Genomic DNA, 25,434 nt, shown 5'->3' with positions numbered 1-25,434 from the left:
ACCCAGACTCCATCCTACATTCTATGACCCCAGGAAGAGTATCATTTTCTTCTTCTTTGAGACCCTTTTACCCACTCCCCTCCATCATTAGTAGCAGCAGCTGTTGCTAATAAACATCCAATAGCTGTTTCCTTTCACATGCTAAAGCTTTCTTATGGCATAGACTCTAAGGAATGGGACTGGTGAATTCTCCTTTCAGCCCGAGGCACAGAAGTCCAGAGGTAGGAAGTGTTCCCAACTCTTGTTTGTTTTGTTTTTGTTTTTTATCATGAATCTTGGATTATTTTGTGAGGGCCTTTAAAACCCCAGCTTTTGAAATCATAAGATTATGTGATAATCTCAGTTTCCCCCTCACCCCCTCTTTGCTTAGTTTTAAGTACATTTCCAGCCCTTGAACTGGCAAAGAAAAGCTTGAAAATGTGGCCCCCCACCCACAGACACCCCTAAAGCTCAAAACCCAGCTGGTAAATAGCAAGTCTAAACTTTATTATGTTTAACATCTCATGATTTTAAAATGTCATTATTTTTAAATCAATCTCATGACTTTGGGGGCTCATTCATTGTTTTTTTGTTTGTTTGTTTTTGAATGCCTGGGACTAGCAATACTGGGCAAAACTTAAACCCAAATCCTTCCATATGACAGCTAATAATCATTAACATCTATGACATCAGAGTAACAAATATTTAAGCACATGTTTTTAATCATGTCAACCTACTGGAAAGTTGATATATCAACAGTGAATTCATTGAAGAAATAAAGATCTGTTGAAACTTACATAATGGCTTCTTTACAGTTTTGGAGTTTTGCAGAGTGCCTATAGTTCTTCTATAATTCAAACGCCTAAATATTAAATAGTTATACATGAGTGACTTATAAAGAGAAATTTAATATAGACAGTTTATACATATGATGGTATGGTGGATGAAGAATTAAAGCTTTTGCTTGCAACATGTTGCAAAAGGCAAATGTATCTGATTCTGGCTTAGATGCATGTTTTAAATATTAAATTTAATGACTTCAAATTGTCATTGCTGGGAAACAGGTGGAAAAAAAGATGCCAAAAGATTAATATGCCAGGGAAAGACTATCACAGAAATACAGACGCAAGTATGAAAAGTGTGGTTGTTTCCAAAGTACATTTGTTTCTATTCCCACTGTTTTTTTTTTCAATCTCTGTAACAAAAAACTAAGTCCTAATTTCATTCTCACCTATGAAAGATGAGCCAAATTCTACCATTAGATTCTTCCACTTACTGAATTCAATGGGTAGTCAAAGGTTTGAGATCAATATCTAGTTCAAAATACATAATTTGAAGATATGATAAACCAACTGAGCTAGCTGGAAAAGCATCTTGTATGGAGATGAAGTGAGACAGCCATGAATGACTCAAATATTCTAGAGTGCTCAAATTATTAGACCAGCTTCTAAACTTTCAGTTTTATACTTAAAATTTAGCTACCTGCTTTAAAACTACTTTTAACAAAAGCAATTAACTTTGCACTGATCACTGGAGAACCTTCCTTAAAGACAGTTATTTATACTACATACCAGTACACAACTCCATAATGGGGGCTAAAACAAGATGCCCAGGGATTTACATTATGTATATTCATGAGTGGGGGAGGGGGGAGTTTAATCCCTTACCAAATCCAGAGCAGCCCCAGATCTGAGAAAGAGGAGTGCCAGAATATTTATTTTTATCCCCGGGAAGGGGAATAACAGTTTTCCCAAGATCAATATTTGCAGAATTACCAATATTCTAGAACACATTAGAGGAATACCAGCCACACTTAACGGATGTCTATGTACAATACAGCCAGGTTAGGACAGCTACTGACAAAAATATGCTGGCTGTGAGTGAGCTGCTTTGAAAATTGGCTCTGTGGCCATGGTTTTATGTTCACGCCCCCAGGGAGTGCTCACTAATGAGATTACAGCCTGAAGTACAGCCAAAACATTTTAATTAAAAAGATGAACTTTGGTAAACAGCTGAATCCAGCTCTTTGGAAACTGTGGCAGCCTGAGTACAAGTACATCAAACAACACTACTCCAGAAATTCACTTTAATGACGACCATAGTATTAACCTTCCCCTTGTACATACTCCAGTGCAAACACTGGAACTAGCAATGGGTGCCAGTGGAGGGAGTGTAGGTAGCACCTTTCCCCTGTAGCCTCACAGCAGTGGGACAGGATTTACTACTTGTTCTCTCGAGCACTAGGCTGTGCCCTCCTAATTTGCTTGATGTGTTCCATAGCCACAAAGATGGGTCAGACCCATGACCGTCCTGCCTATTATGCTTTGGACAGCAGCACATTAGAGAGTGGTGAATGCTACAGTGAGGTGCCTATTAAGCACAGTTCTCACCAGCATCTGGGTCAACCTGACCAGATGTAGAAAGATGCAGTGGGATTAAGGGTTCAGATATTTGTGGGAGGGGAGGTTATTACTGATTAATTTTTTAATTAAAATGCCAGTGCTTTATGGAGTTCAGATGCTTGGCAACTAGCAGCAGTATACACTTCTAAATAATAGCATCAATTTGTTTTGCTGCCAGTGTGTTTGAAAATTTACAACCTACATCAACAACCTCCTTGCATTTAAGGAGCTCAGAGCTGGCTTGACACTCACACTTAATATTTTAGTCTACGGTAATATATGATGCTTTTCTCTTATTGTTTTAAGAGATCAGCATGTGTAAAAACTCGATACCAGTACAAAATAGGTGACATAGATGTTGAAATCATTGCAAGATCCTTCCACCTGCTTCACTTCAAAATCTCATGCTGTTCAAAGACATCTCCATTTGCTGTAAATACAACAAGGAGTCCGGTGGCACCTTAAAGACTAACAGATTTATTTGGGCATAAGCTTTTGTGGGTAAAAAACCCACTTCTTCAGATGCATGGAGTGAAAATTTCAGATACAGACATAAATATATACACTGGTACATATACATTCTTCATGTGCCAATGTAGATATTTATGCCTATATCCGTAATTTTCACTCCATGCATCTGAAGAAGTGGGGTTTTTTACCCACAAAAGCTTATGCCCAAATAAATCTGTTAGTCTTTAAGGTGCCACCGGACTCCTTGTTGTTTTTGTGGATACAGACTAACACAGCTACCCCTCTGATACTTGGCATTTTCTGCAATGTTCATCAATAGCATTTATAGGCAACAGCCCCTTTTAGATGCTCTCATTTTTGCATAATGCAGCCTTGTTTGTCATGGAAACTTTATAATAGCTCTGAACATTAAAACAAAAGGAAGCCTTAATTACTACACTCTGCTGCTGCAGTAATTCACTCCCACAGAAGTGGTAACTTGGGCAGGCAGTTCTGGTTTCGCTTTCCAGTAGCAGAACTCTCTCCTGAGGAGAAAATGGGGAACCCCATCCTGCTCCAGGAAAAACTGAAGTGCTTGGAGTAGTTTCTCTTTGTTCCACTATCACCAGCTGTGGTGATTCTTCACAGTAGTTTCTCTTCATCTGGACCTTAGCAGTTGTTCAGGGTGGCCTCTTTCAGGTCCTCTCCACAGGGAGGTATTTTTCCCCCATCTTTGGCTCCAAGCAGTATTAGTATTGCTGTGCCCCAAATCCCAGTGGCAGTAGCAGCTCTTTAGGTGGAGATGTCTGTAATGAATCCCTAATGGTGATGGTAAGTCTTTGAGGCAGCTTCAGGACCTATCTCCAAGTGACAAAGGGCTTTTCTGCATGGCTTCCCTGCTCAGCTCAAACCCAATCAGAAGTTGCCTGGAAAAAAACCTTGGTCTTCTAAGTAGAGACAAGAGATGCCACTTGAATGGGTAACAATGAGTATCTGGGTATAAAGGGGAAAAGACCCTTTTCTGTTCTTGTTGGTCTGCTGTCTACCTGTAACAGAACATCTTCTTTCAGAAGGGTGATTTTAACATTATGTAGAAATCACACACACTTTTACTCTGCTCCTAAGAGGTCACAATTTAATGAGAGCTTGTGGTCCTCAGGAGCAAGCAGGATCAGGTCCTTACTTTAGATAGCTTCTCAGGACTAATATAAGCATGGCCATAGAGGGTCAGGACAATTGTCCCTCTAGCCCAGTATGCAGCCTTCTGACAGCAGACAGTGCCAGATGCCAGACGGAAAAAAAAACCTTGCTATAGAGTTTGGATAGAAAACAGTTTATCTTGCGCTCTACCTTCAAGCTGTCCCAACACTATTAGTTATCAGCGGTTTCCAGGTTATAGTCTATTACTTGTTTTCTCTTATTCTTAAAAAAAATAGTTGTTCAGGATCTTCTCTCCAATATTCTTGACAATTCCAGACAATGTTTTCCTTTCTCCATCTATTATGCCTCTTGGCAGCTTCTTAATTTATCATCATGCCAAAAATATTTTTCATGTGCTTAAATTTATATGCTGTGGTCTGAAACTCTCATTTCCATATCTGTATTACATATTGCAGATTTGGATTATGAACTACAATTTGCTAAATAATCTACTTGCTGCAGCTCAATCATTTACATATGGCTTAATCAATTTACATAATTTTAATTAGGAAATTTTGGCAACCTTTCTTCCGGATTTCATCTGAAGTCTGTTTTGGAAATGGACAAAATGCTAAGTGGTAAAATCAACCTAAACTATACAGTCTTCTTGCATAATAAAAAGGAAGGGTACCTTGTTTCTCCACTCTGGCAGCTGCATTGTGTAACATTTTCCATTCATATAGCCTCTTCTATACAAGCATTTCACCTTAACAAAATTAATTCAGCCTCAAAACCCAAAGTGTGGAGAAGATATAGGAAGTATTATCTCCATTTTGTACAGGAGAAAAGTGAAGCACAGGGAGAGAAAATTACTTTGTAATCACAAAATATCGTCCTGTGTAAAGTATTTCCAGTACTGAAACAAATTTAACAATGAGAATACTTGTTATACAATGTATAAAGCACCTGTGGAACTCATTACCACATGGTATCCATAAGGTCAAGAACTTACAAAAGTTCAAGGGAGAGACACTTACACTAGGTTAAAAAAAAAGGAGAAACTGTGTCAGCCTTCATGCTTCAGGACATAAACTAACAATTTACCACCTGAGCTAGGAAGGCTATTTGCATAATTTGTTCATTTTGAGGATTTTAGTACCTTTCTCTGGAGCTTTTGGTATTGGCCACTGTCAGAGACAGGATGCTGGAGTAGATAGCCTCCTGGTCTGATCCAGTGTGGCATTTCCTATACTTCCGGTCATAAAATAAGAAGTAATGTCCCCAAAGCGCAAAAGCACCACACAAATAATATAACATTATGGTTATGATTAATGAATGTATCATCCTATAACTTTCACTGACAAACCTTTCTTGGAACTGTTTTGAAGGGATCAATCCTGCCCTGAGGTTGTTATCACCAACACGCTTTGCTTGCCACCATGTTGGATCATCCTGGCTCACAACTTCTAAGATGTGTCTCCTCTTAAACGGCAACCCTGCCTCCTGACAGGGAATGGCTTTGTCCTCTTTTGGATTATAGCAGAAGAGTGCCCTCATAAATACCTTCAAGAAAAAATAACATACGCTTTGCTGCTTGTCCCACGTAGAATTTTAAAGCACTTTTAGAATGGCATTTCCACATCCCTAAATATTATACGGATTATACGTGGTTTCATACTGAAGTGGAAGAGTATCTAGCTACACTTACACACAAGTTTGATTTGCTCACTACTGTAGGACATGTGACTTTTTCTAGGTAGTATCAAAAGAAATCGTGTGGTAGCACACCGAGGCCCAAAGAAGGACCAGGGCCTCACTGCACTGGGCACTGCACAAACATCTACACAGACAGTCCTAGCTGAAACCAGCTTTGGCTCAAGAAGGACAAAATGCAACAACTGGATAGAGGAAAAATAAGGAGAGGGACTAGGAAGGGGGAAATGTGGTAACAGTAATAGAAACACAAGTTTGTGTAGATTAGCTATTTATTTATAAAAGTTACAGGATTCAGTATCTACCAAACTTTTTTTGTACTACACAAATGGACACCAGATTTAGAAGAATATGTAATAAGCAACCTGCCAATCATTATTAGGCATCTTACTATGGTCAGAAGAGAAATGGAGCTTGACAAATATTTGAAAGGATCTAAAGTGGATTTGTGAATTGATTAGGGGAGGGTACTTCATGCATGTGGAGCTGCCAGGAAGGAGTCCTTGAAAAGGATTAGCAGACACTGGAGGCTGCAATTGTTGGGCTGGTTCATGACCAATATAGACAACTGGGTAAGTACATGGGAGCTTTAGTCATGAAGAGTCTTGAAAGGGAGGACCTGAAGTTTACATTTATGCAGTGAAGAAGTTGGAGCCAGTGGAGGGACCTCAGAGTGAGTGGGGTAACATTGTCAAAGCTATGTGCCAGGAAGATGGCAGCAGCTTTTTGAGTGGATTTCAAGAAGGCCAGAGAGGAGGTGGTTACAGTTCTCAAGGTTAGAGATAGTGCAGGCCAGGACAAGAGTTTTGGTTTTATGGAGCAAGAGAAAATGCTCGATATTGGAAATGCTACGAGGGAAGATGCATCAAGAGTTAAGGCTAACCTTAGTTCGTGGTAAGCTTAAGTGTAAATCTACCCACTCTAGCCTGCTGTGTACTACATGTTCCATAGTGCACTTTGAAATGGGTATAGATTAAAGTGCACAAAGAAACTTAGCGTACACGGCAGCAGGGTCCACATGGGCACTTCATGTGCGACAGGCTAGCGCAGAGTAGATTTGTACCCTAACTTGTTGCAAAATTAGTGTTCATATACAGTCTGGTATCATCCAAATTATTTCTGTTTAGAAGAACTTTTTTTTCTGAGAGTACCTTATTATTCTTTTAGATATAAATCAATTTAGGGTCTCATTTTGCAAGTGGGATTTCCCACTGAAATCAGCAAGAGTCTTCCATGCACAAGAACTGCAGAACTATGCTCTAGATTTTTTTTTTTTTTTATAAAAGGAGAGAGATTTCAGATGGGTTGCATACCTTGCTGTCCTTCAGACGATCTTCTTCTTTGATGGCTGGAATTATTTTTAATGTTATTGATCCCTGAGATTGAGCCTGACAAAAAGAAAAAAATACATTTATTTCCATTGAAATAATACAAAGAAACGCTGCAGCACACTCCAATTCAGTTTCTGGTGCTAGTGAATTGTCTGATCATCTCAGCCTTCACATGCCAAACCAAGGCTTTCAACTTTGAAAAGCCACTTTTTTAGCTTTAGCCCCAAAGATGTCAAGTGTATATTCTGTTCCTTTTTATCCCTTGTATGTATTACCCTGTGCAGTATCCTATTTATTATGGAGACATGTATAGTGACTCTCAAGCTAAGCCTATATTGAGGCTTGCACTAAAAATCTCTCTTCACATTTAATGATTATATTTACTTTCCAATTTAGACACAACTCACAGAATAATAGAACTGTCTGTCTTTTTTAAGTACAATATTGACTAACTTTTGCAGATAAAATTAAAAAGGAGCATTTAACAAGGTTTTGTCATGTTTTCTACATATTTTTTCAGGTCCGTATAGTTAAATAACTACAGTCCCCAGAAACTCTACACTTCACACACATTCTAACTTCACCTCACATATAGGCCACTTTTGAAACTTTGAACACAGCTATTCCCTTTAGTCAGCAGACAGGTTTTGGTCTAAACCAACATTAGCTGATTGACTGATCAAAGCAGTTACATCTGCCTCCCTGACCCATCAGCTTCATTGCTCAGAGACCATGGTGAGCCAAGAGGGGAGGGGAGCAGTGGGGGGGGGAAGGTTCTCTCGGGGCTGTGGCTCTGTTGGGATGAGCAGGTATGTGAAGGGGTGGACATAAGCAGGGCTTGAAAACAGGAGGGTCTGAGTGGGGCTTTAAGCAAGAATGTGTTAATGTCATAGGTTTGCAGCCATGCAAGAAGCCTATGGAAGACCCATGCCTCTGACATGAGGCTTCCTTCAGCTCCCTAGCACACCACATTATGAATATACTGTATATGTTTTAATGATTTTTTTTTTAAATCTGCAATTCTCATGTCATGAACCAATCATGAAAGGGACGCTCTTGGTCAGAGCCATAGATAACCAATGTGTATCACATTTGTCATGTTCAGACTCAAACTCAAAGTTTCATGCAACTGTCTTAACTTTAAAGCTGCAAGTTATTTATTTGATTATAAACAGTTGGAATAAATTCATAAGGACATTGTAAAGACAGCCCAATTCTGTCCTCTGTTATACCTGTGTAATATTATTAACTGAGGGACAAGGGTCACCTATCTACTGCTTAACAAGCCTACTTGGTAGTAATAGATCTCAAAGTAAAAATAAGAGCAGACCAAAATCTGACTAATTTCTTCTGGTCGTTTGTGAAGCACAGCAATCCCATTGACTTCTTTTAGCTCATCTCCAACATGGACAAGACCTAAAAACAAGATAACTGTATTAGAACTAATACTCAGCCTGCTAAGCTGCTTCTCACCTATTACCTACACACATGTTAACCGTATGTGCCAAATGACTTTCCATACTAGTCCTGTACTCTTCTGCCAACATTGCACCTTACAGTCTCCTGCCCCCACACTACCTGGCACTTCAACTATGACCCATAATCACCTAAAATGGCAATAGGGAGAGAGAGGACACTTTGCAAGCCACATGTCCCATGGGAATGGTCAGGAGGAAGTTTGGTGTCTAACCACGCTGTCTGTGTACTGGACCTGCAGTGAGGGGACCATTTTTCCTGCGCTGTTTTGGTACACTGCATCTGTATCTCAATCCGCTGTCTGCACTTTGGAGATTATACTGGAATGTACTTGCAAAGATGGACAACTCTTATAGAATTAGAAGATAAGCTGCTAATTCTTCATGCTGAAAGGCCTCTGCTGCTGTGAGCTATTTACAGACTACACAGCATGGCCTCAGAAAGTCTCATGGGCTAAATTTTGAAACTATAACCTAGGGCAAATCATAAAAGGTTTAGCTTTGCTCATGCAGTCCAGTTTTGTACTCCTAGTAATGTCAGCACTAGTTACTGACCATACTAGAACTTCACAATAAAATAGCCAGCCAGCAGCTCACAATCATACCAGAGGAACATCTCTCTCCATCTGTTTTAAAGTGGAATTCCCAATTACAGCAGTGGGAAGTTCTGCACAGAATGATATGGCTCACAATCACTAGGGGTCCACACACAAAACATTTAGTATGTCTTATTGATTTCTGTAAAATACAAATGACCTTATTTATTCACTGACGTCTACCTTTTACAGGAAGACTTAGTAGTAACAATCGGATAACTGGGTAGACACTCCTCTTATTTCAGACTAATATTTCTACAAAAGAATATTTAGAAGACCTTTGAAAAGGGTCAGCACAGTAGCCTTGGTGTGTTACATCAACTGTATTCAGAGCTGAAAGCACACCAAGGTTCTGGGTTAAAAGTAAAAATAAAAAAAGCTGCCTTGCAATTTTGTTTAAGTCAAAATTTGAGACTAGTCTTCCTCATTCTATTGGCAGTTTTTATCCTATTAACCATATTACCAGAGAATCCGATTTAAAAGGTGCATTATTGATGTGAAGCAAAAATGCTAATGGCACTGTTTTAGCCCCTTTACAATAAACGTCTTATCAGATTATTTTAATATGAAAAATGCTAATAAGAGACTAGAAGAAAGCTGTAATTTACTAATATTTCTTCATCATAGTAATACATTAGCATTGGGATTGTATTACTATTGAACTAAAAAGGACAAATTATAACAAAAATTAATGACACTTCAATACTTTATTTGCTATGTATAAAATCTCCATGGAAGCCCAATTCAGCTCATTTAATAAATTTGAATAGAGCTGCCTCTAAGAAGTGCAAGGTCAAATATATTGGGAATTAACCCTGTGGAGACTGGAGACGTGCTGTATAAGCATTTATTTGGATATCTATAGGGTAAACATCAATATTCAAAGAGCTAACTTTGCTGCTGAGTAACCATAGGATTTCATTAGAAATTATTAGAACTTTTTACAAGTTTTAAAATGTAGTTTATAAATTGTATTTTGAAACTGCTTTTATTCAGAAACCTACCACTGCGGTCAGCTGCACCGCCTCTCATGATTCTTGCTACAATCACAGCCCCTGTATTCTCATCCCTTCTGATGGTGGCACCCTGAAACATAAATAATAAACCAAGATAAAGCACTTATTTAAAGTACATTTAATGGCAAAATAATGAAAACGCTGATTAAATTTTGAAAATTTGAATTTGTTCTTTTCCTAGGCGGAAGACAATAAGTAAAATTTGTCTTCCTCTGTAACTAATTTTGCCATCAACCCAACTTGTGTTTGGACACTGCTTTTATGTGATAATCAGATGGGTGAGTACGTCTGCAATCCCTTCTACCACTCTACTCTCTGGATTAGGCCTCAGCTGGAGTACTGGGGGGAGGGATAGCTCAGTGGTTTGAGCATTGGCCTGCTAAACCCAGGGTTGTGAGTTCAATCCTTGAGGGGGCCATTTAGGGAACTGGGGTAAAAAATCTGCCTGGGGACTGGTCCTGCTTTGAGCAGGGGGTTGGACTAGATGATCTCCTAAAGTCCCTTCCAACCCTGATATTCTATGATTCTACTGTGTCCAGTTCTGGGCACCACAATTCAGGAAAGATGTGACTGAATTGGAAGAGTCCAGAGAAGAGCAATAAAAATGATTAAAGGTCTAGAAAACATGACCTATGAGGAAAGATTTAAAAAATTGGGCTTGTTTAATGTGGACGAGAGAAGACAAAGTTGGGACAACAATTCTCATGTACATAAAAGGTTGTTAAAAGGAGGAGGGAGAAAAATTGTTCTCCTTAATCTCTGAGGATAGGACAAGAAGCAATGGGCTTTAAATTGCAGCAAGGGTGATTTAGGTTGGACATTAGGAAAAACTTCCTAACTGTCAGGGTGGTTAAGCACTGGAATAAATCCCCTAGGGAGGCTGTGGAACCTCTATCATGGGAGATTTTTAAGAGCAGTTTAGATAAACTCCTGTCAGAGATGGTCTAGATCAGGGATCGGCAACCTCTGGGATGCGGCTTGCCAGGGTAAGCACCCTGGCAGGCCGGGCCAGTTTGTTTACCTGCCACGTCAGCAGGTTTGGCCGATCGCGGCTCCCACTGGCCACAGTTTGTCGTCCCAGGCCAATGGGGGCGGAGGGAAGCCGCAGCCAGCACATCCCTTGTCCGCGCCGCTTCCTGCCATACCTATTGGCCTGGGACGGCTAACTGCGGCCAGTGGGAGCCGCGATCGGCCGAACCTGCCGACGTGGCAGGTAAACAAACTGGCCCGGCCCACCAGGGTGCTTACCCTGGCAAGCCGCATCCCAGAGGTTGCCGATCCCTGGTCTAAATAATACCTAGTCCTGCCTTGAGTGCTGGGGACTGGACTAGATGACCTCTCAAGGTCCCTTCCAGTCCTATGATTCTAGGAGTCTTACTTATCTTACAGTAAAAAAGTAACTGTTTAAAAAAATTAAATAAAACAATATACAGAAGAGACAATGTTATTCTGAGTATTTTACTGCAGGTCTGTACAGATTATGGAGGATATTTACTTATTTTATGGAATTTGCTTATCTCTAAAAAAGCCAAGGTAATTTGGAAATCTTTAAAAACTGTACAATAAATTTTCTTTCTTAAATTTAAGATAGGGCCCTGTCTCAATCAATGCGCACCTTACAAGGTGTGTCCTCCATGACAATAGAAAATTGTATTTATATTGTATTTGGGAAATAGTATATAATTGATGACTGTTTTGTAATGTAGAAGCACAAGGGGAAGAATTGAGGTTGAATGCATAACCTTAACTTTGGCTTTTGGAATTTTTAATATAGTGTTTGTTTTTTTTAAATGGAATTTCCTGGTTGGTTTTTTTAAAGAAAAAATTTCAATTTGAAATATTTAGTTAGACCCTTTACTACACAGTGTAAGCTCCAGGATACAAGAACTTACTGAATGAACTTTATAGAAATGAAGAAAGAGCTTAGTGTGTTACGCTGTGTACGTTTTCAGTTGCCAAAGTACACTGAATGAGACAGTTTCATATGAGCATTGCTTCATGCACACCTTAGGAGATGCCCAAATTCAATAGCTGCATAAGCCATGTAAACATGTATGGTACAGCCATATTTGCTTAGAATGAAATTCACTCCTGTTTTCTCACCTCGGAAAAACTCCTGCTGCAGAAAGACACTGAACAGCAGTCTGAAGCTACCAGAGCCTTTCCCTACCCCAAGGAAAGGCAGAGTCTTTCCCTGTGGCAGGAAAAGGCCCCAGCAGCTCCCTGTTGCAGAAGTCTTTCCCTGTGCTGGGGAAACACTTCCGTAGTGGGTCACTACAGTGCTAAAAATAGCAGTGTAGATGGGGAGACACCCCTTGGGCGAATAGAAAGCCCTGTAGGGCTATACCCAGGTATGTACCCACAGGGTTCAGGAGCGTCTTTACCCTACTAGTTTAAGCAGTGCTTCACTGTCTATACTGCTATTTATACTCATGTTAAGGGTGTGTGTAGTTTATGTACTCTCCATGCTGCAGAAAGGCGTGTGCAGTGTAGATGTACCCTAAGGGTGGGACCCCTCTTTGACTAGAGACGGAGTACCTTATACATACCAAAGGCTCTTTATTCTTCACTAGACGAACAATTTTAACTGATTCTTCATCAAAATCATCATCAATATTGTCTGGCAGGGGGGGAAGGACCGGGTCAAAGTTCTTCTGGGCAACAGTATCATGTACTACAAGCATTGCCTGTACAATAAGAAAAAAATAAAAGATTAAAATAGTACAGGCCAAATTGAGAAGGATGCCATTTCTCTTATTCCAGACATAAGAGCTAGTGCAAAAAGAGCCTAGCTACTCTGGTGAAAATCCATATACTGTTTTCTTGGCAAGCATAAACTATTTCTCATCTAAAACAGTGCAAAGGTTCACAGCTAATGTAATGAGTTTTTGCTCTGCCTGCATTAGTGAAAAAGGAAGTTAAAGATCCAATTTGTGTTAAAAAGACACCTACATACTCAAAGAAAGAATCCTGAATATTTCCTCTTTCCTTCATCTTTAAGGGCCTGATCCTGTACCTCTGACGTCAATGGGAGTTTTATTATGGACATCATTAGGAACAGGATCATGCACTAACTGAAAGTGAGGAATGATAAAGAAAGCACTTAACTGCTTCTTCAAGTCACCCTTTAAAATTATCTTGCTTGTGCAGGTTTTTGTGTATAATAATGCTTTGCCTTTTTTGCAGGCAAATACTTTACACTTTTCATCTGCTCCAATCATTTGCTCTTCCCTGGAATGATCTAGCCACAGAGGCATTTAGCATTAGAGAAAAGAAATTGGAAAGACTGCTTTACAGTGTTTGTCTTACATCACTAAATATTTCACATAATGGATATTTGGAAGCTTAGATGACAACCAACCATAAAACTTCATGGGGAGTCTACTGGTATATTATATCACATTCTATGGCTACATCATCATCTTTTTTTTTTAAATTTAACTTTCAATAGCATATGAAACAACAAAATTGCCTGGAACAAGAGCTTTAGTTTGATTTTTGGATTCACTTTGTTCTATAACATGTTTTTAACCTAGTTGTGTAGTTAAAAGGTTTAAATATAGTTTGCTACATTTTGATTTGTGGCCAAAATGTTTCGACTAGCTCCTAAAGAAGCCCAATTGAGTTAACATTTGTCAAATATTTTGCAATCTTTAAAGGGAAGGAAGGTTCTTTGTAAGTGCAAAATCTATATTTATAATATTTAATTACTGCTGTTCTATGATTATCAAGCAGCCAAATAAAATCCACCAGCCCCCGCCCCCCAAATTAATAGGTTACGGCTGTGCCTGTAACATAACTTTTCAACAAATTGAAGTAAACTGGAGAAGGGATTCTTGAATAATAGCAACCCAAATAGAGACATGACCATGAGGCTCCACAGATTCTTCTAACTTATTTTTGCAACTCTGTCAAAAACAAAACAAATGGTAGAAGAGAAATAGCATAGTTTACTGGGCTCATCTACTCAAGAGCTAATGCACAGAACCAAAGTTTTGTTGCTCACAGTCCAATTTTTAAAGTAACTAAGATTTTAAACTGGCTCTCCCACATTGCACATGGGCTCTGGTGATCTAACTGATCCTCTCCCGCAGCTCCAGGGATCCTGCACTGACTGAAACAGATGAGTTAAAATAAGTTCTTCAGAACAGTCATGAGCAATTAATTAATTCCATGGCTGGTGTGGGCAGTAAGATGGGGACAATGCTCTCTTCTCCCACCTTAGAAAATATGTAGGAGGGAAGGATAACGACCCTGTCAGAGTCTGCACCCTCACTTGAAACTGGGGGGTTTCAAAGTGAGGACCCGCATGTCTTCCCCCACCCCAAAATCCTAGGGTAGGTCCCCTTTGCTGCCACCACCGCGGTCAATACGTGGGCCGGGACACCCCTGTTTCCCCCCTGTCTCCCTTCAAAGACACTCCCTGGGAACACAGATCAACTCACAGAGGAGGAACCTTCCCCCTCCCCTCTCTTCCCTCTCTCCAGCCTGCTCCGGAGAGAGAGATACCTTGATTCAAACTCCTTGAATCTCCCACACACAGGGAAGCAGCCCACTTCCCGCCTCCCTCTCTGCTAGCCACTCTGTAAATCACCGAGAGAGAGCGTCTTAGCCCCTTCCGCTATCCACAGTGGAAGGAATTTAATCAAATCTTTATAGGAAGAATTTATTAAAAGAAAACAAGAAAATACAGAATCTCTATGAGTCCAAGCTGGACACTCATAGGGTATGACCTTGCTAAGTTCTGGAGAGAATCCCCTCTCCTTCTCAGTACAACCAGTACAAGCAGAATTAAGAATAATCAATAACAAACACACAGAATTGCAAGCATAGGATTATTAGGTGAGGACACCAAGTATCTTTCTAATACTCACTATCTTGACTAGAAGAAATTAGTTCAGAAAGGTAGAAACTTGTAGACTTGATTAAAACATCTGGACTCTTGTAACTCCAGACGGCTAAGAACAATACACACACACACAGAGGGAAAAAGTTCCCTCCTAGGAATTTCAAATTCTCTTCCCTGATTGGTCCTCAGGTCAGGTGCCCACCAGGTACTATGCTTTAACCCTTTACTAACTATTCATGACAGACCCTTCCTGCATTAGGAGACTGTAGCAGGGCGATCACCCCGCTCCAGCTAAAAAGGGGTTAAAAGCCAGCCCTTGGAGAAGGCAGGAGCTGAGAGAAAAGGCTAGGCAGATTGGTGAAACAGCCACAGCTGGCCCTATAAAAGGGCTGTGAGCCAGGTGCTCACCCCTACACTCTCTCTAGCTTATGAGAGAGAAGGACCTGGCTGCCTGGGAGCTGAGAAGGGTACCTGAGGTGGAGCAGTGCTAGAGAAGGGCAGAGGGAGCTGGGGAGTTCCAGCCTGGTAAAACTGCAGGCCTTGCTAAAATGCCAAAATAGGTACTGGGGCTGCAGAGAGGCAGTCCAGAGATAGGCAAAGGCAGCAGGTCCTAACCTCCTTGCCGATGATGAGTGGTTTACAGACTGCAGTCTGCCCCAGTAAGTGGGGCTCGATGATGACTGGCAGTAGCCACTGAGGCAAGGTGGGGTAGAGGGTTGGGGTGACCCAGATTGTGGGTTACTGCTGGGGGCAGAACCCCAGTGTAAAAGGGTACCGGGGTTTGGGAGGGACACAGGGGCCAGTGGCAGGTGGGACACTGGCCTACAGAGGGTGCTCTGGGCTGGAAGAGCTAATTCCCAGGACAACCAGCAGGTGGTGCTGTGCTGGTGCCCTGCCACAGAGCCCCCCATGCCACAAACCCCTCGTCAACTTGATCTGCAGAAGGAGACCGATTCTGCACAGCTCTTAAAATGTGTAGGACTAGAACCCTGTCCTGCAATCCTTGGGGTCTCCCCCTCCTCTTAGGTCATCTTAGTTGTAACTTGCCCTTAACAATGTTTTCTGTCTGGGAATCATGCGGAGACTCGCATTGCTTAGGAGGATGTGTTTTACCCGAAGATGTGGTGTTGACAATAGCTGAAGCAGCTCTTTTTCCTCATTATTCACTGGTGTAGTCTGCAATTCTTCAATTACCTTAAAAAGTTAACAAAAGAACATAAGGCAATATATTTGCAACTGGATTTTCTGATCAATGTTTGTTAATTTCTGTGTCACCTTTCAAAGAAGCAACAGTAACTGAAATATGCATTTAAAGGCAATCTCAATAAAATATGCCTCTAACCTGCTTTATTATGTGTATATGATAGTAGTGCCTGAATGTGGACAGAAATTGAGGCCTTTAGATGTAAATCCTAAACAAATACACCAACACTAAGATCTGTTGATTAACTAGCCTTTACTAATACATTGTCATGGGGATGTGATAGACAATTTCAAATATTCCAAATACTTCCAGGCTTTTCAGTACACGATAACATCCCCTGGAGCAGTGGTTCTCAACCAGGAGCCTGGGGCCCACTGGGGGGGCCGTGAGCAGGTTTCAGTGGGGCCACCAAGCATGGCCAGCATTAGACTCGCAGGGGCCCAGGGCAAAAAGCCAAAGCCCCATCGCATGGGACTGCAGCCTGAACCCCACACCCAGGGCTAGGGCTGAAGCCAAAGCCTGAGCAACTTAGCTTCATGGTGCCCCCCTGGGGTTGGGGCCTTGAGCAGCTGCCCTGCTTGCTACCTCCTAACGCCGGCCCTGGCTTTTCTATGCAGAAAAACAGTTGTTGTGGCACAGCTGGGCTGTGGAGTTTTTATTGCATGCTGGAGGGAGGGGTTCAGAACCCCTGCCCTAGAGACCAACTTCATGTATCACTGAAGAGTGCCCTTCCTGATCAATTAGAAATGGGTACAGATGGGTTCTATCACATTCTCCTAAGCCAGAAAGATGTAGGCTATGATGGTTCTCCGTTCTCTTCAGTGTTTATACCCTTACCTCATACTTGGCAAGGCAACTCCCATCCTTTCATGTATTTATACCTGCTCCTGTATTTTCCACTTCATGCATCTGATGAAGTGGGTTCTAGCCCACACAAGCTTATGCACAAATAAATTTGTTAGTCTCAAAGGTGCCACAAGGACTCCTTGTTATCTTAGCCTCAGTAATATCTTGTGGCAGTGAATTCCACAGTCACACATGCTGTAAATTATGTCCAAATGCTCCCTCAAATCATCTTCTTTTAGGAGTTTGTAAACTCATGTGTAGCAACAGAAACAGGAATCAACTTTTTTTTTTTAATATGTGAGTTGTGTTTTAGTTCAGTCCATGCAAGAGTAACTTCAGTTGGAGACTTTCAGTTCTTTAGTATTGTCGAAGAAAACTCAGTTCTCGCTTATGTTTAGGTGCAGCAAAAACAAATACTTTATTATAATACTCTAGTGAACACAAGAGGGAGAGAGTGTCAGGAACTGGGTTGCCCCTTGTCCTGAACAGATCTCTCTCAATTAGTAAAACAATCATAACAATCTTTATACCTTCTTAACAGACAGTGGCTAGCAAACTTGCAGACAGTAAAAGTAAACATTTGCATTTGTTTATACATAAGCCTATTCATTATCTTATTTGTCTGCAATACCAGAACAGAAAACAAGACTGCAATTCACAAGGTCGTAACGACTTTTCACACAATTCACTCTGCACCAGATACAGGGTAACAGCTTAACCTCTGCTAATTAGCTAACATACATTAAGATCCCTTCAAACCTTTATTAATTAATTCTTGGCCTCCACAGTATGTAACTTACAAATCTATGACATCAAAAAGAATTTACTGGACAACATACTTACATCCTCAGCTAAAGCTGATGCACTATGTAAAACAGGGGTTGGACTCTGTCTTTCATAATGGCGGAGCTTTTCATGAATCTGAAACACAGGTGTTTTCAGGTAAGTGACTACAAAGGTCAAGAATTCCTGATTTTTTGATACCGCAATGTATTGGAGGTCATTAGCTGAAAGTCCTATTGCTGAAACCAGAAGGATCTATGTCCAAAGGCAATATCATCAAGGCAACTAATGCATGGGAGATTGTCAAAGGTGCCAGAGGGTTTTAGGAGCACAAAGCCCAACTTGTGCTCCTAAATCCCTTATGTCTCTGAAAGAATCTTCCCTTCAGTGTAGCTTGGAGGAAGAAAAAGACGACTTGATTGATGTCTTTGACCTTTTGTGTTAAATAATCATCTAACAGCTATGTGTTAGTACTCTGCCCATATTCAGACCTCACTGATCAGACTTTTATAGCAGGATCAAATCACTACTTTGGTGGATACTCATCAGTGATGATGACAAATCAGCAAAGAAAAGGATTTAAAGGAACATTCTAATATTACTAGTGTGTTAACTGGCATTACTAATTCTATAGTGGTACTCCCCAAATTAGTCTTCTGGACACTTTTTATTAGTCCATGAGGCATATTTTTACATCAAAAGGGGCATATTCTTTTGTCAAATATTATAAGTGTTAATGCAGTGGTCCCCAAACTTTTCAGGGTCATGCCCCCATTTAGCCCTGGGAGCCGGGGTTGTGGCTCCCAAGGAGGGGGCCATGGACAGGGGTAAGGAGGCAAAGGCTGGGCCCACAGTAGGGAGCAGGGCTGAGGCTGAGAACAGACACATGGCCAGGGGCCAAGAAGGCTGGGGGCGAGGCCAGGAGCCGGGGCCGTAACTGGGTGGTGTTCCCTCCCCGTCCCCCATGGGGGCTGGCCCATGTTTTTCCATGCCCTCCCAAGGGGGGGGGCACACCCCACAGTGTGGGGACCTCTGTGTTAGTGAATGATCCATGTCAAGAGCAGAATAGTCCTGCTATATTTTTGCTGCTGTTGGTGCTGTAGATGGGAGAATATCTTGTGAAGTTGAGGTCATAGGCACTGACTCCATAGGTGCTCCAGGGCTGGAGCACTCACAGGCAAAAATTGGAGGGTGCTCTGCACCCACCAGCAGCCAAGCTCCCCACCCCAGCTCATCTCTGCCTCCACTCCTGAGCGCACTGCATCCCTGCTTCTCCAACCAGTGCTTGCCACCATGAAACAGCTGTTTAGCAGCGTAACAAGCTGTGGGAGGGAGGGGGGAGGAACGGGAACACGGCACGCTCAGGGAAGGAGGTAGGGAAAAGGTGGGGTTGAGGTGGGGATTTGGGGAAGGACTCCAGTAGGGGCAGGGAGGGGGCAGTTGGGGCAGGGACTTTGGAGAAGGTGTTGGAATGGGGGCAGGGCAGGGATGGAGTCGGGCCAGGAGTGGTCGAGCACCCACCGGAGCCAGGAGAAGTTGACGCCTATGACTGAGGTTCCATGGTTTAAAGGAAAATTCTGATTATTGCACTCTAAAATGTTTTCATTACTGGGCACTGATACTTGCATTTATCAATTAGTTAATTGACAGTAAAAAAACACTCCAAATAGAGAGAATTATTATTTTAACAATGAAAATATCAATTATGTAACAAGACAATCCCCCTTCTGATTCTTAGTGATGGCAGCTTTCTCCAACTTCAAAATGATAGTCACTTAAAACTAGGCAAAATTTCATTTCAGAGCAAGCAAAAGAGAGTAATTTTCACAGGATATTGTTCATGTTTGTTGTTTTAAAGTAACTTTAATATATGTATTATCTCTGTTCAGTTTTCTCTTCTATAGAAAAACAAGTAATCCTTAGTAACACAATGTGGCAAAGAAATTAGGAATACTGAGAAATACAGAACACAAAGAAAAGGAAATTTTGTGAAATAAACATTTACCTTCATTAGATAACTCAGACTTTTTTCACTGAAGACATCTCTAAGGAATCCCATTTCTTCTTTGTGATTTGAATCAGGTCTTAGTTGAGATGTCAACAGGGCCAAAGTCTCATGCAATCCTAAATTAATTGCAAAATATAGAAAACAAAAGCTTTGTGGATAACTAACATCTCTTATCTGCGCTCTGTTGTTTCATTGTTTATCATTTTATTTGACCAGTACAATAAAATTGTGCTTCTGATAATTAAGGTTATACTGAGAGTTGCAGCTTATTTCCAATCATTGCTCTTGATTTTCAACTCCCTTCTTAAACAGCAGATCTCACATGAATGTTCTACATGTGCCAAAACTGGGAAAGGCAGAATCCATTTATTCTAAGATTGTAAAAAATCACAACTAGTGAAATTTTGCTTCCTGTGTCTGATGTTTCCCTGGGTTCCTATAACATTGGGATCTCTTTGAAATGCCCAATCACTCATCTACATTATAGCTTGGACCTAAGCTAGAGTAACCCACTTGCTTGCACTGCAGCATTGAGAGGTGTAAATAAGGAAAGAAATAGTATGAAGGATCCATACTTTGTTGATGTGGACACAGCTGCAAAAAGACAGACAGAATTAAGAGGAAGGTCACAACTTTTATTAAACTTTAAACACAGGGGAGGGGGACACTAACCACCTATTACCCATGCTGTCCTGTACCAGGCATTTAATTTGTTCCAGTGTAGGAGTTACAGGGCTTCTTACCATATAAACCTACCCCAAGTTATGGGTTTCCTCTGTCTATCAGGCAGGACTCAGCTGTTTCTGAGTCCTAGACCCTACCCCCACCCCATGAAGGAGACAGAGGGTGCAGAAGAGTGGGGACCTCGGCTTGCAAAGGGCACAAGGTCTCACCCCATCCCATGAGCCCAAGGCCCATCACCAAAACCCCAGGTCTTTTACCTCTGGGAACCATTCATTTTATTCTCTTAACTGCACTGGAAACTGGCTGCAAGTTGCAACAAATAAACAACTCAACTCAAGTACCTCAGTTAGGTACTGAGCACATTCCTACTTAACCACTGTGGCTTGAAGGTGCTGCAAGGAAAGCAAAAAGCTCCTGCCTGGAATGGAGCCAAAAGGAGTGCCACAGCCCTCCGTCCTCCCAGGTTGAATCCTGGGAGGTGGGGAATGCTGGACAATCCGCACCCATCCTCACAACTAGATGTTTGACTACCAGTGGAGAAGCTATGTGGTGTTTCTTAGCAAGTGTCTCCCTTCCTCACTGGTGGGCCTGTCCCCTTTCACCGCTGGCCCCATCAAGGTCCCCCTCTGTTGAGGCAGGTGGGTGGCATTTTTTGTGTGGAGGAGTCACCCACAGAGCTAGCTTAGCATTCAAGTTAGCAGTAACGCAAGGAACCTACAGGCCTGTATCCTGTAAGGCATTCGCTTAAGCAATTAGCATATTCGCTTAAGCAATGAGCATAAGGCTTTGAGGACTATGATCCTTAGCAAAAGTAAGTGGCCCAACAGTGACCCTGAGTTTTGGGGAACTGGGAACATTGTGCTGGAAGGGGGAGTTTGTACAAAACAAACACTGAACTGATGCTAGGCTTGGATATTTTAGGATAAAAATACTGGCAGATGCTTAACCATGAACTTGCCTTGGCAACAAATTGACGTACATGATAAGTTAAAATCATTAATTTACTAACCAATATAGGATAAGGATACCCCGGCATTATTAGAGTGAGGAAGTTCAATATGGGCAAAGGAAGATGAGCATTTGTATGAATATCCATGGCAAATATCAGGTCCTATAATAGGCCAGACCACCATGTTAAAGAGATCTGGACCATCGAACTTATTTGGCATGCCAGGGACAGAGGAGATGACCGCTTGTCTCTTACCACCAGATTCCTAAGGGTGTGAGTATATGTAAGGAATGCTACAAAATATCAGCTTAACTTTATATTACTGCTATCTTTGTATGTGGTTTGGAGCAGTTGTGTCTTTAAGTAGTTTTATTAGCCCAACAAGTAAAGTTTTGCTTTGCCCTCAGAGTGAGTGTCATTGTTGTACACATCAGCAGGGGCGGCTCCAGGCCCCAGCACGCCAAGCACGTGCTTGGGGCGGCATGCTCTGCCGGTCGCTGGGAGGGCAGCAGGCAGGGTGCCTTCGGCGGCACGCCTGCAGGAGGTCCACCGGAGCAGCGGGACCGGCGAGCGGCAGAGCGCCCCCCGCGGCATGACAGCATGCTTGGGGCGGTGAAATATCTAGAGCTGCCCCTGCCCGTCAGTGTCTGGTTGGGAAACCCAAACTTCATAACTTTGCTTCTGTTGTGTCTGATTCTGGGACTGGAACCCTATAATCCCCAACTCTTTAAATTAGTAATTAATGGGAAATCAATAATCATTAATAACCACTAAAGAATCGAGCAGGGGGGGAACTCTGTGGGAATGACTACACTGCAGCCGGCAGCATGCCTCCCTACCCAGACAGACTTGTGCTAACTCTGCTTGAGAGCATGCTAAAAATAGCATTGTGGATGTTGCAGCGGGGTGGCAGCTTGAGGTAGCAACCTGAGTCCAAGCCCACCCAACCCTCTAGGTCTGATCTCAGGTGACTAGCCTGAGCTACCAATGCTGCAACAACCATACCACCATTTTTAGCACACTAGCTCAAGTAAAGCGAGCATAGGTCTGCCAACCTAGGCTGGGAGGCATGCTTCCACTTGTTGTATAGACATACCCCGTGGGCCAGAATCATCAAGAAAGTGGGTGTGGTGGGTACTAGGTATACCCATTAGCTGTTTGAATGTGATTTCCATTGTAGGCAAGCAGGCTGGCAGGACACGCCCAGAGTCACTCTCTGAGAGTGGAACTAATGAGGAAGGGGAGAAGTTTATAAAGAGGAGGAATGGGAGCCATGGAAAACTCAGTGGTGAAACAGTGCAAACACAAGGATGGTTTGCTGTAAGGACTAAAGTCCAGGGATTTTTGCCAGTTTTAGATTCAGACTGCAGGCTTCTTTACCTCACTGGAGAAGAATATTAGAATTTCAGCAGGCTGTGCTAATTGCAGACTGTTGTTGCAGAGATTCAAAGGGAGTTTGAAAGACTGTGGAGCTATCACTTGTTTCCCAGACTTTGAGGAGCTTGTGTGTCCTACAAAGGGTTTGGACACCATTCCACAGAGACAGAATGGTAAACCCTCCTAGAGCAGACTCCTAAGGAAGTGTACATAGATATGTGCTTTTCAATTTGTGATCGTACCAAGTATTAAACTTAGGGGAAAAAACCCTGCGAGTGTTTATCTTTAAAGGAGTTGACATTCACAATTGTTTCAAGGGTAATAAGTAAACTCTTATGCATTCATCTATTCAGAGATTTAGTAACCATTTTCCTTTAGAGATTGTCACTCTCCTTCTATCTGATTTAACTCTGTACAATATATGTAGACAGATTTCTGAAGACAAAACTCTGGTCTGTACCACAGCAGAAAGGTAAGCTGAGACACAGGAAGGGGAAAGAAATACCATACCGGACGTTTGTATGTTGCCTTCCTGAAACCCATTATGCTAGCTAATGAAATAATGCTTTTAGAAGTCTGTACCCACTGAGCTGATGGATGGATATGCCATGATCTGTCAGCTATTAGCTGACGCTGCTAATATTGTCCTAACAGGTGCTATTTATCTGGTTAGCAAGAAGTGACATAAAAAGTATCAGAACTGTAGGAAAATGATCTTTATTGTGCATGCATAGAGAACAGCTCTACAAGCTGACAGGCCTATGTTTGTCCGGTAGGAGCCTGGCCACCAGATTACATTACTGAACTCCAGGTGTGTCACCAAACTATGTTCCTCCTGAAACCCGTCTCTTTATCCAGTCCCACTCATACTGTGATATCCTTGATTTTTAGTACTTGCATTGATGGGAAATGAATTTGTACAATCTCAACTCTAAGTTAACAAATTAAATTACAGATAGTCTTTTGTGTGAGAACATACTAGGATTTCAGCCATTCTTAAATTGAAAGTATGCAGACCAATTACCTGAATCTTCCGATAGCACTGGCATAGCTGTTGTCTTTTGCTAGAGACAAATGTTCAACTTAAACCAAAATGATTTTCTTCTTGCAGGACTGCGATTCAGAAACAGTCCTGAAACAAGCAAAGATAATGTCTGAGGTCAAGTATCTCGGACATACAGATATTTTATTATCCTGTGTAATACTAGCATTTTCATCTTAGTGCATCCTTCTTTAGTAGGTTGTTTGGGCTAACTATGATCAGGGTCCAATGCCCAATGCAGTTATGTGGCTATACAAATGGTAACATAATATCTTTTTGCCAAGGTGTTGCACAGCTCTTGATGCTGCATAATCCAGAAAATAGCCATTTCCATGCCTGTTCGAGCTCCTCTGCTTATTAGTCCACAATTTTAGGCACTTCAGGAATACCACAGAGGGGCAAACTGATAACTGGCTAGGAGGTAATGGGGCAGCAGGAGCATGATATAGGAGGGGAGCACCACAAGGGACTTAAACAGTTGGTGGGAGCAGGAGTAGGGAGCTGCCATCATCTATCAGTTTTGCATTCTGTAGGAACAGTGTTGGGTCCAGGCATAAGCAGGTGCAACTCTTATTAAAGTCAATTATTTCTAGCTCTTAGATGGGAAGATAGCATAAGTTAGAACAGGGCAACATCACTGTACACCCCTGTTATTTCTTTTCTCTATTATGCTTCCCCTTTCACTAGTAAATTTCTCAATTTCAAATAGGAACAAACAGTTACTCTGCCCCTCGAGATCGCACATTCAAGACAAAACACCCATTATTGAGAGTTGAAAATGGATTGGGGGTTCCAAAATAATCTTTGTACTTTACTCTTGTAAAATTAATTAAAATATGCTTTGCAGAGAAATATGCAACAGCACACAAAGGTTGCTAAGAAAAAAAGCCCTGAATCCTTTACTCTTTGCACACTACCTGTCTTATTTGGCAAAGTCATTATGGATAGGTCACAAAGTTTCATTCCAGTATGCAGCTGGAAAGCTTGTCTCTCTCACCAACAGAAGTTGGTCCAATAAAAGATATTACCTCCCCCAGATTGCCTCTTTCATTCCAGTGTCATGTGAAAGTAGTTTCAATCTGTCGGCTCTCATCTTAATTTTGTTTATGAAGAGGGCATCCTCAAATAGTTCATTTTCTTATTGCTTGGTGGCATTTGTCAGTTTAGTGAAGTACAGCTCCCCCAGGATTTTACAGAAGTGACTTTACTCTCTGTGATACTGATCTCAGAATAGTATTTGCATTCCTTTCTGCTTTGAAATGTCTAATTAGTCCACCTGAGTATTACCATTCAAGAAAATTTATCTCAGTTCTCTCAAGCTCATGAATACAGACAGGGCTAAAACTTCATTCAACTTCACCTGCATGTAGTTAGTGGATTCAGTCAGTGTCACACTAATGAACAATGGGTGAGCTGTGGGTCAGAGTTACGAATTTAGCAAAGGGAGAAAAACCAGAAAGTCAGGAAACTACTACAACTATAGAAAAATAAGATCCCCTAGGAAGCATGTTAGTTTTGCAAAATTCCAACAGTAGCTCAAATAGAAATAAGTCGCTCCCACCCACCCATGACCTGGGAGTTCCTTGCTGC

General features: G+C 41.6%; 1 protein-coding gene and 1 long non-coding RNA gene across 2 annotated transcripts in view; one reads left to right on the top strand and one right to left on the bottom strand.

Annotated features, from left to right (window-relative positions):
• The window catches only part of MPP3 (MAGUK p55 scaffold protein 3), a 48,860-nt gene that overhangs the window by 15,838 nt on the left and 7,588 nt on the right, over window positions 1–25,434 (bottom strand). Inside the window, exons 2-11 of the mRNA XM_044999653.1 lie at window positions 23,827–23,934; window positions 19,790–19,908; window positions 17,845–17,922; window positions 16,065–16,145; window positions 12,652–12,789; window positions 10,091–10,172; window positions 8,346–8,431; window positions 6,998–7,072; window positions 5,338–5,534; window positions 777–841 (exon numbers count right to left, since the gene is read on the bottom strand). Of these exons, the coding sequence (XP_044855588.1) occupies window positions 777–841; window positions 5,338–5,534; window positions 6,998–7,072; window positions 8,346–8,431; window positions 10,091–10,172; window positions 12,652–12,789; window positions 16,065–16,145; window positions 17,845–17,922; window positions 19,790–19,908; window positions 23,827–23,851 (946 nt within the window). The 5' untranslated portion in view covers window positions 23,852–23,934. The remainder of the gene's footprint in view (window positions 1–776; window positions 842–5,337; window positions 5,535–6,997; window positions 7,073–8,345; window positions 8,432–10,090; window positions 10,173–12,651; window positions 12,790–16,064; window positions 16,146–17,844; window positions 17,923–19,789; window positions 19,909–23,826; window positions 23,935–25,434) is intronic.
• On the top strand, window positions 159–13,714 carry LOC123356408. The gene is made up of 4 exons (XR_006575354.1): window positions 159–221; window positions 10,284–10,380; window positions 13,104–13,182; window positions 13,289–13,714. It is a non-coding gene; the product is annotated as an uncharacterized LOC123356408 (long non-coding RNA).

This window comes from Mauremys mutica, chromosome 25, assembly GCF_020497125.1.
Source record: "Mauremys mutica isolate MM-2020 ecotype Southern chromosome 25, ASM2049712v1, whole genome shotgun sequence".
In the NCBI taxonomy this organism is placed as follows: Eukaryota; Metazoa; Chordata; order Testudines; family Geoemydidae; genus Mauremys; species Mauremys mutica.
The sequence above is the reverse complement of the archived record's forward strand: the minus strand, read 5'-3'. Positions and strand labels throughout refer to the sequence as shown.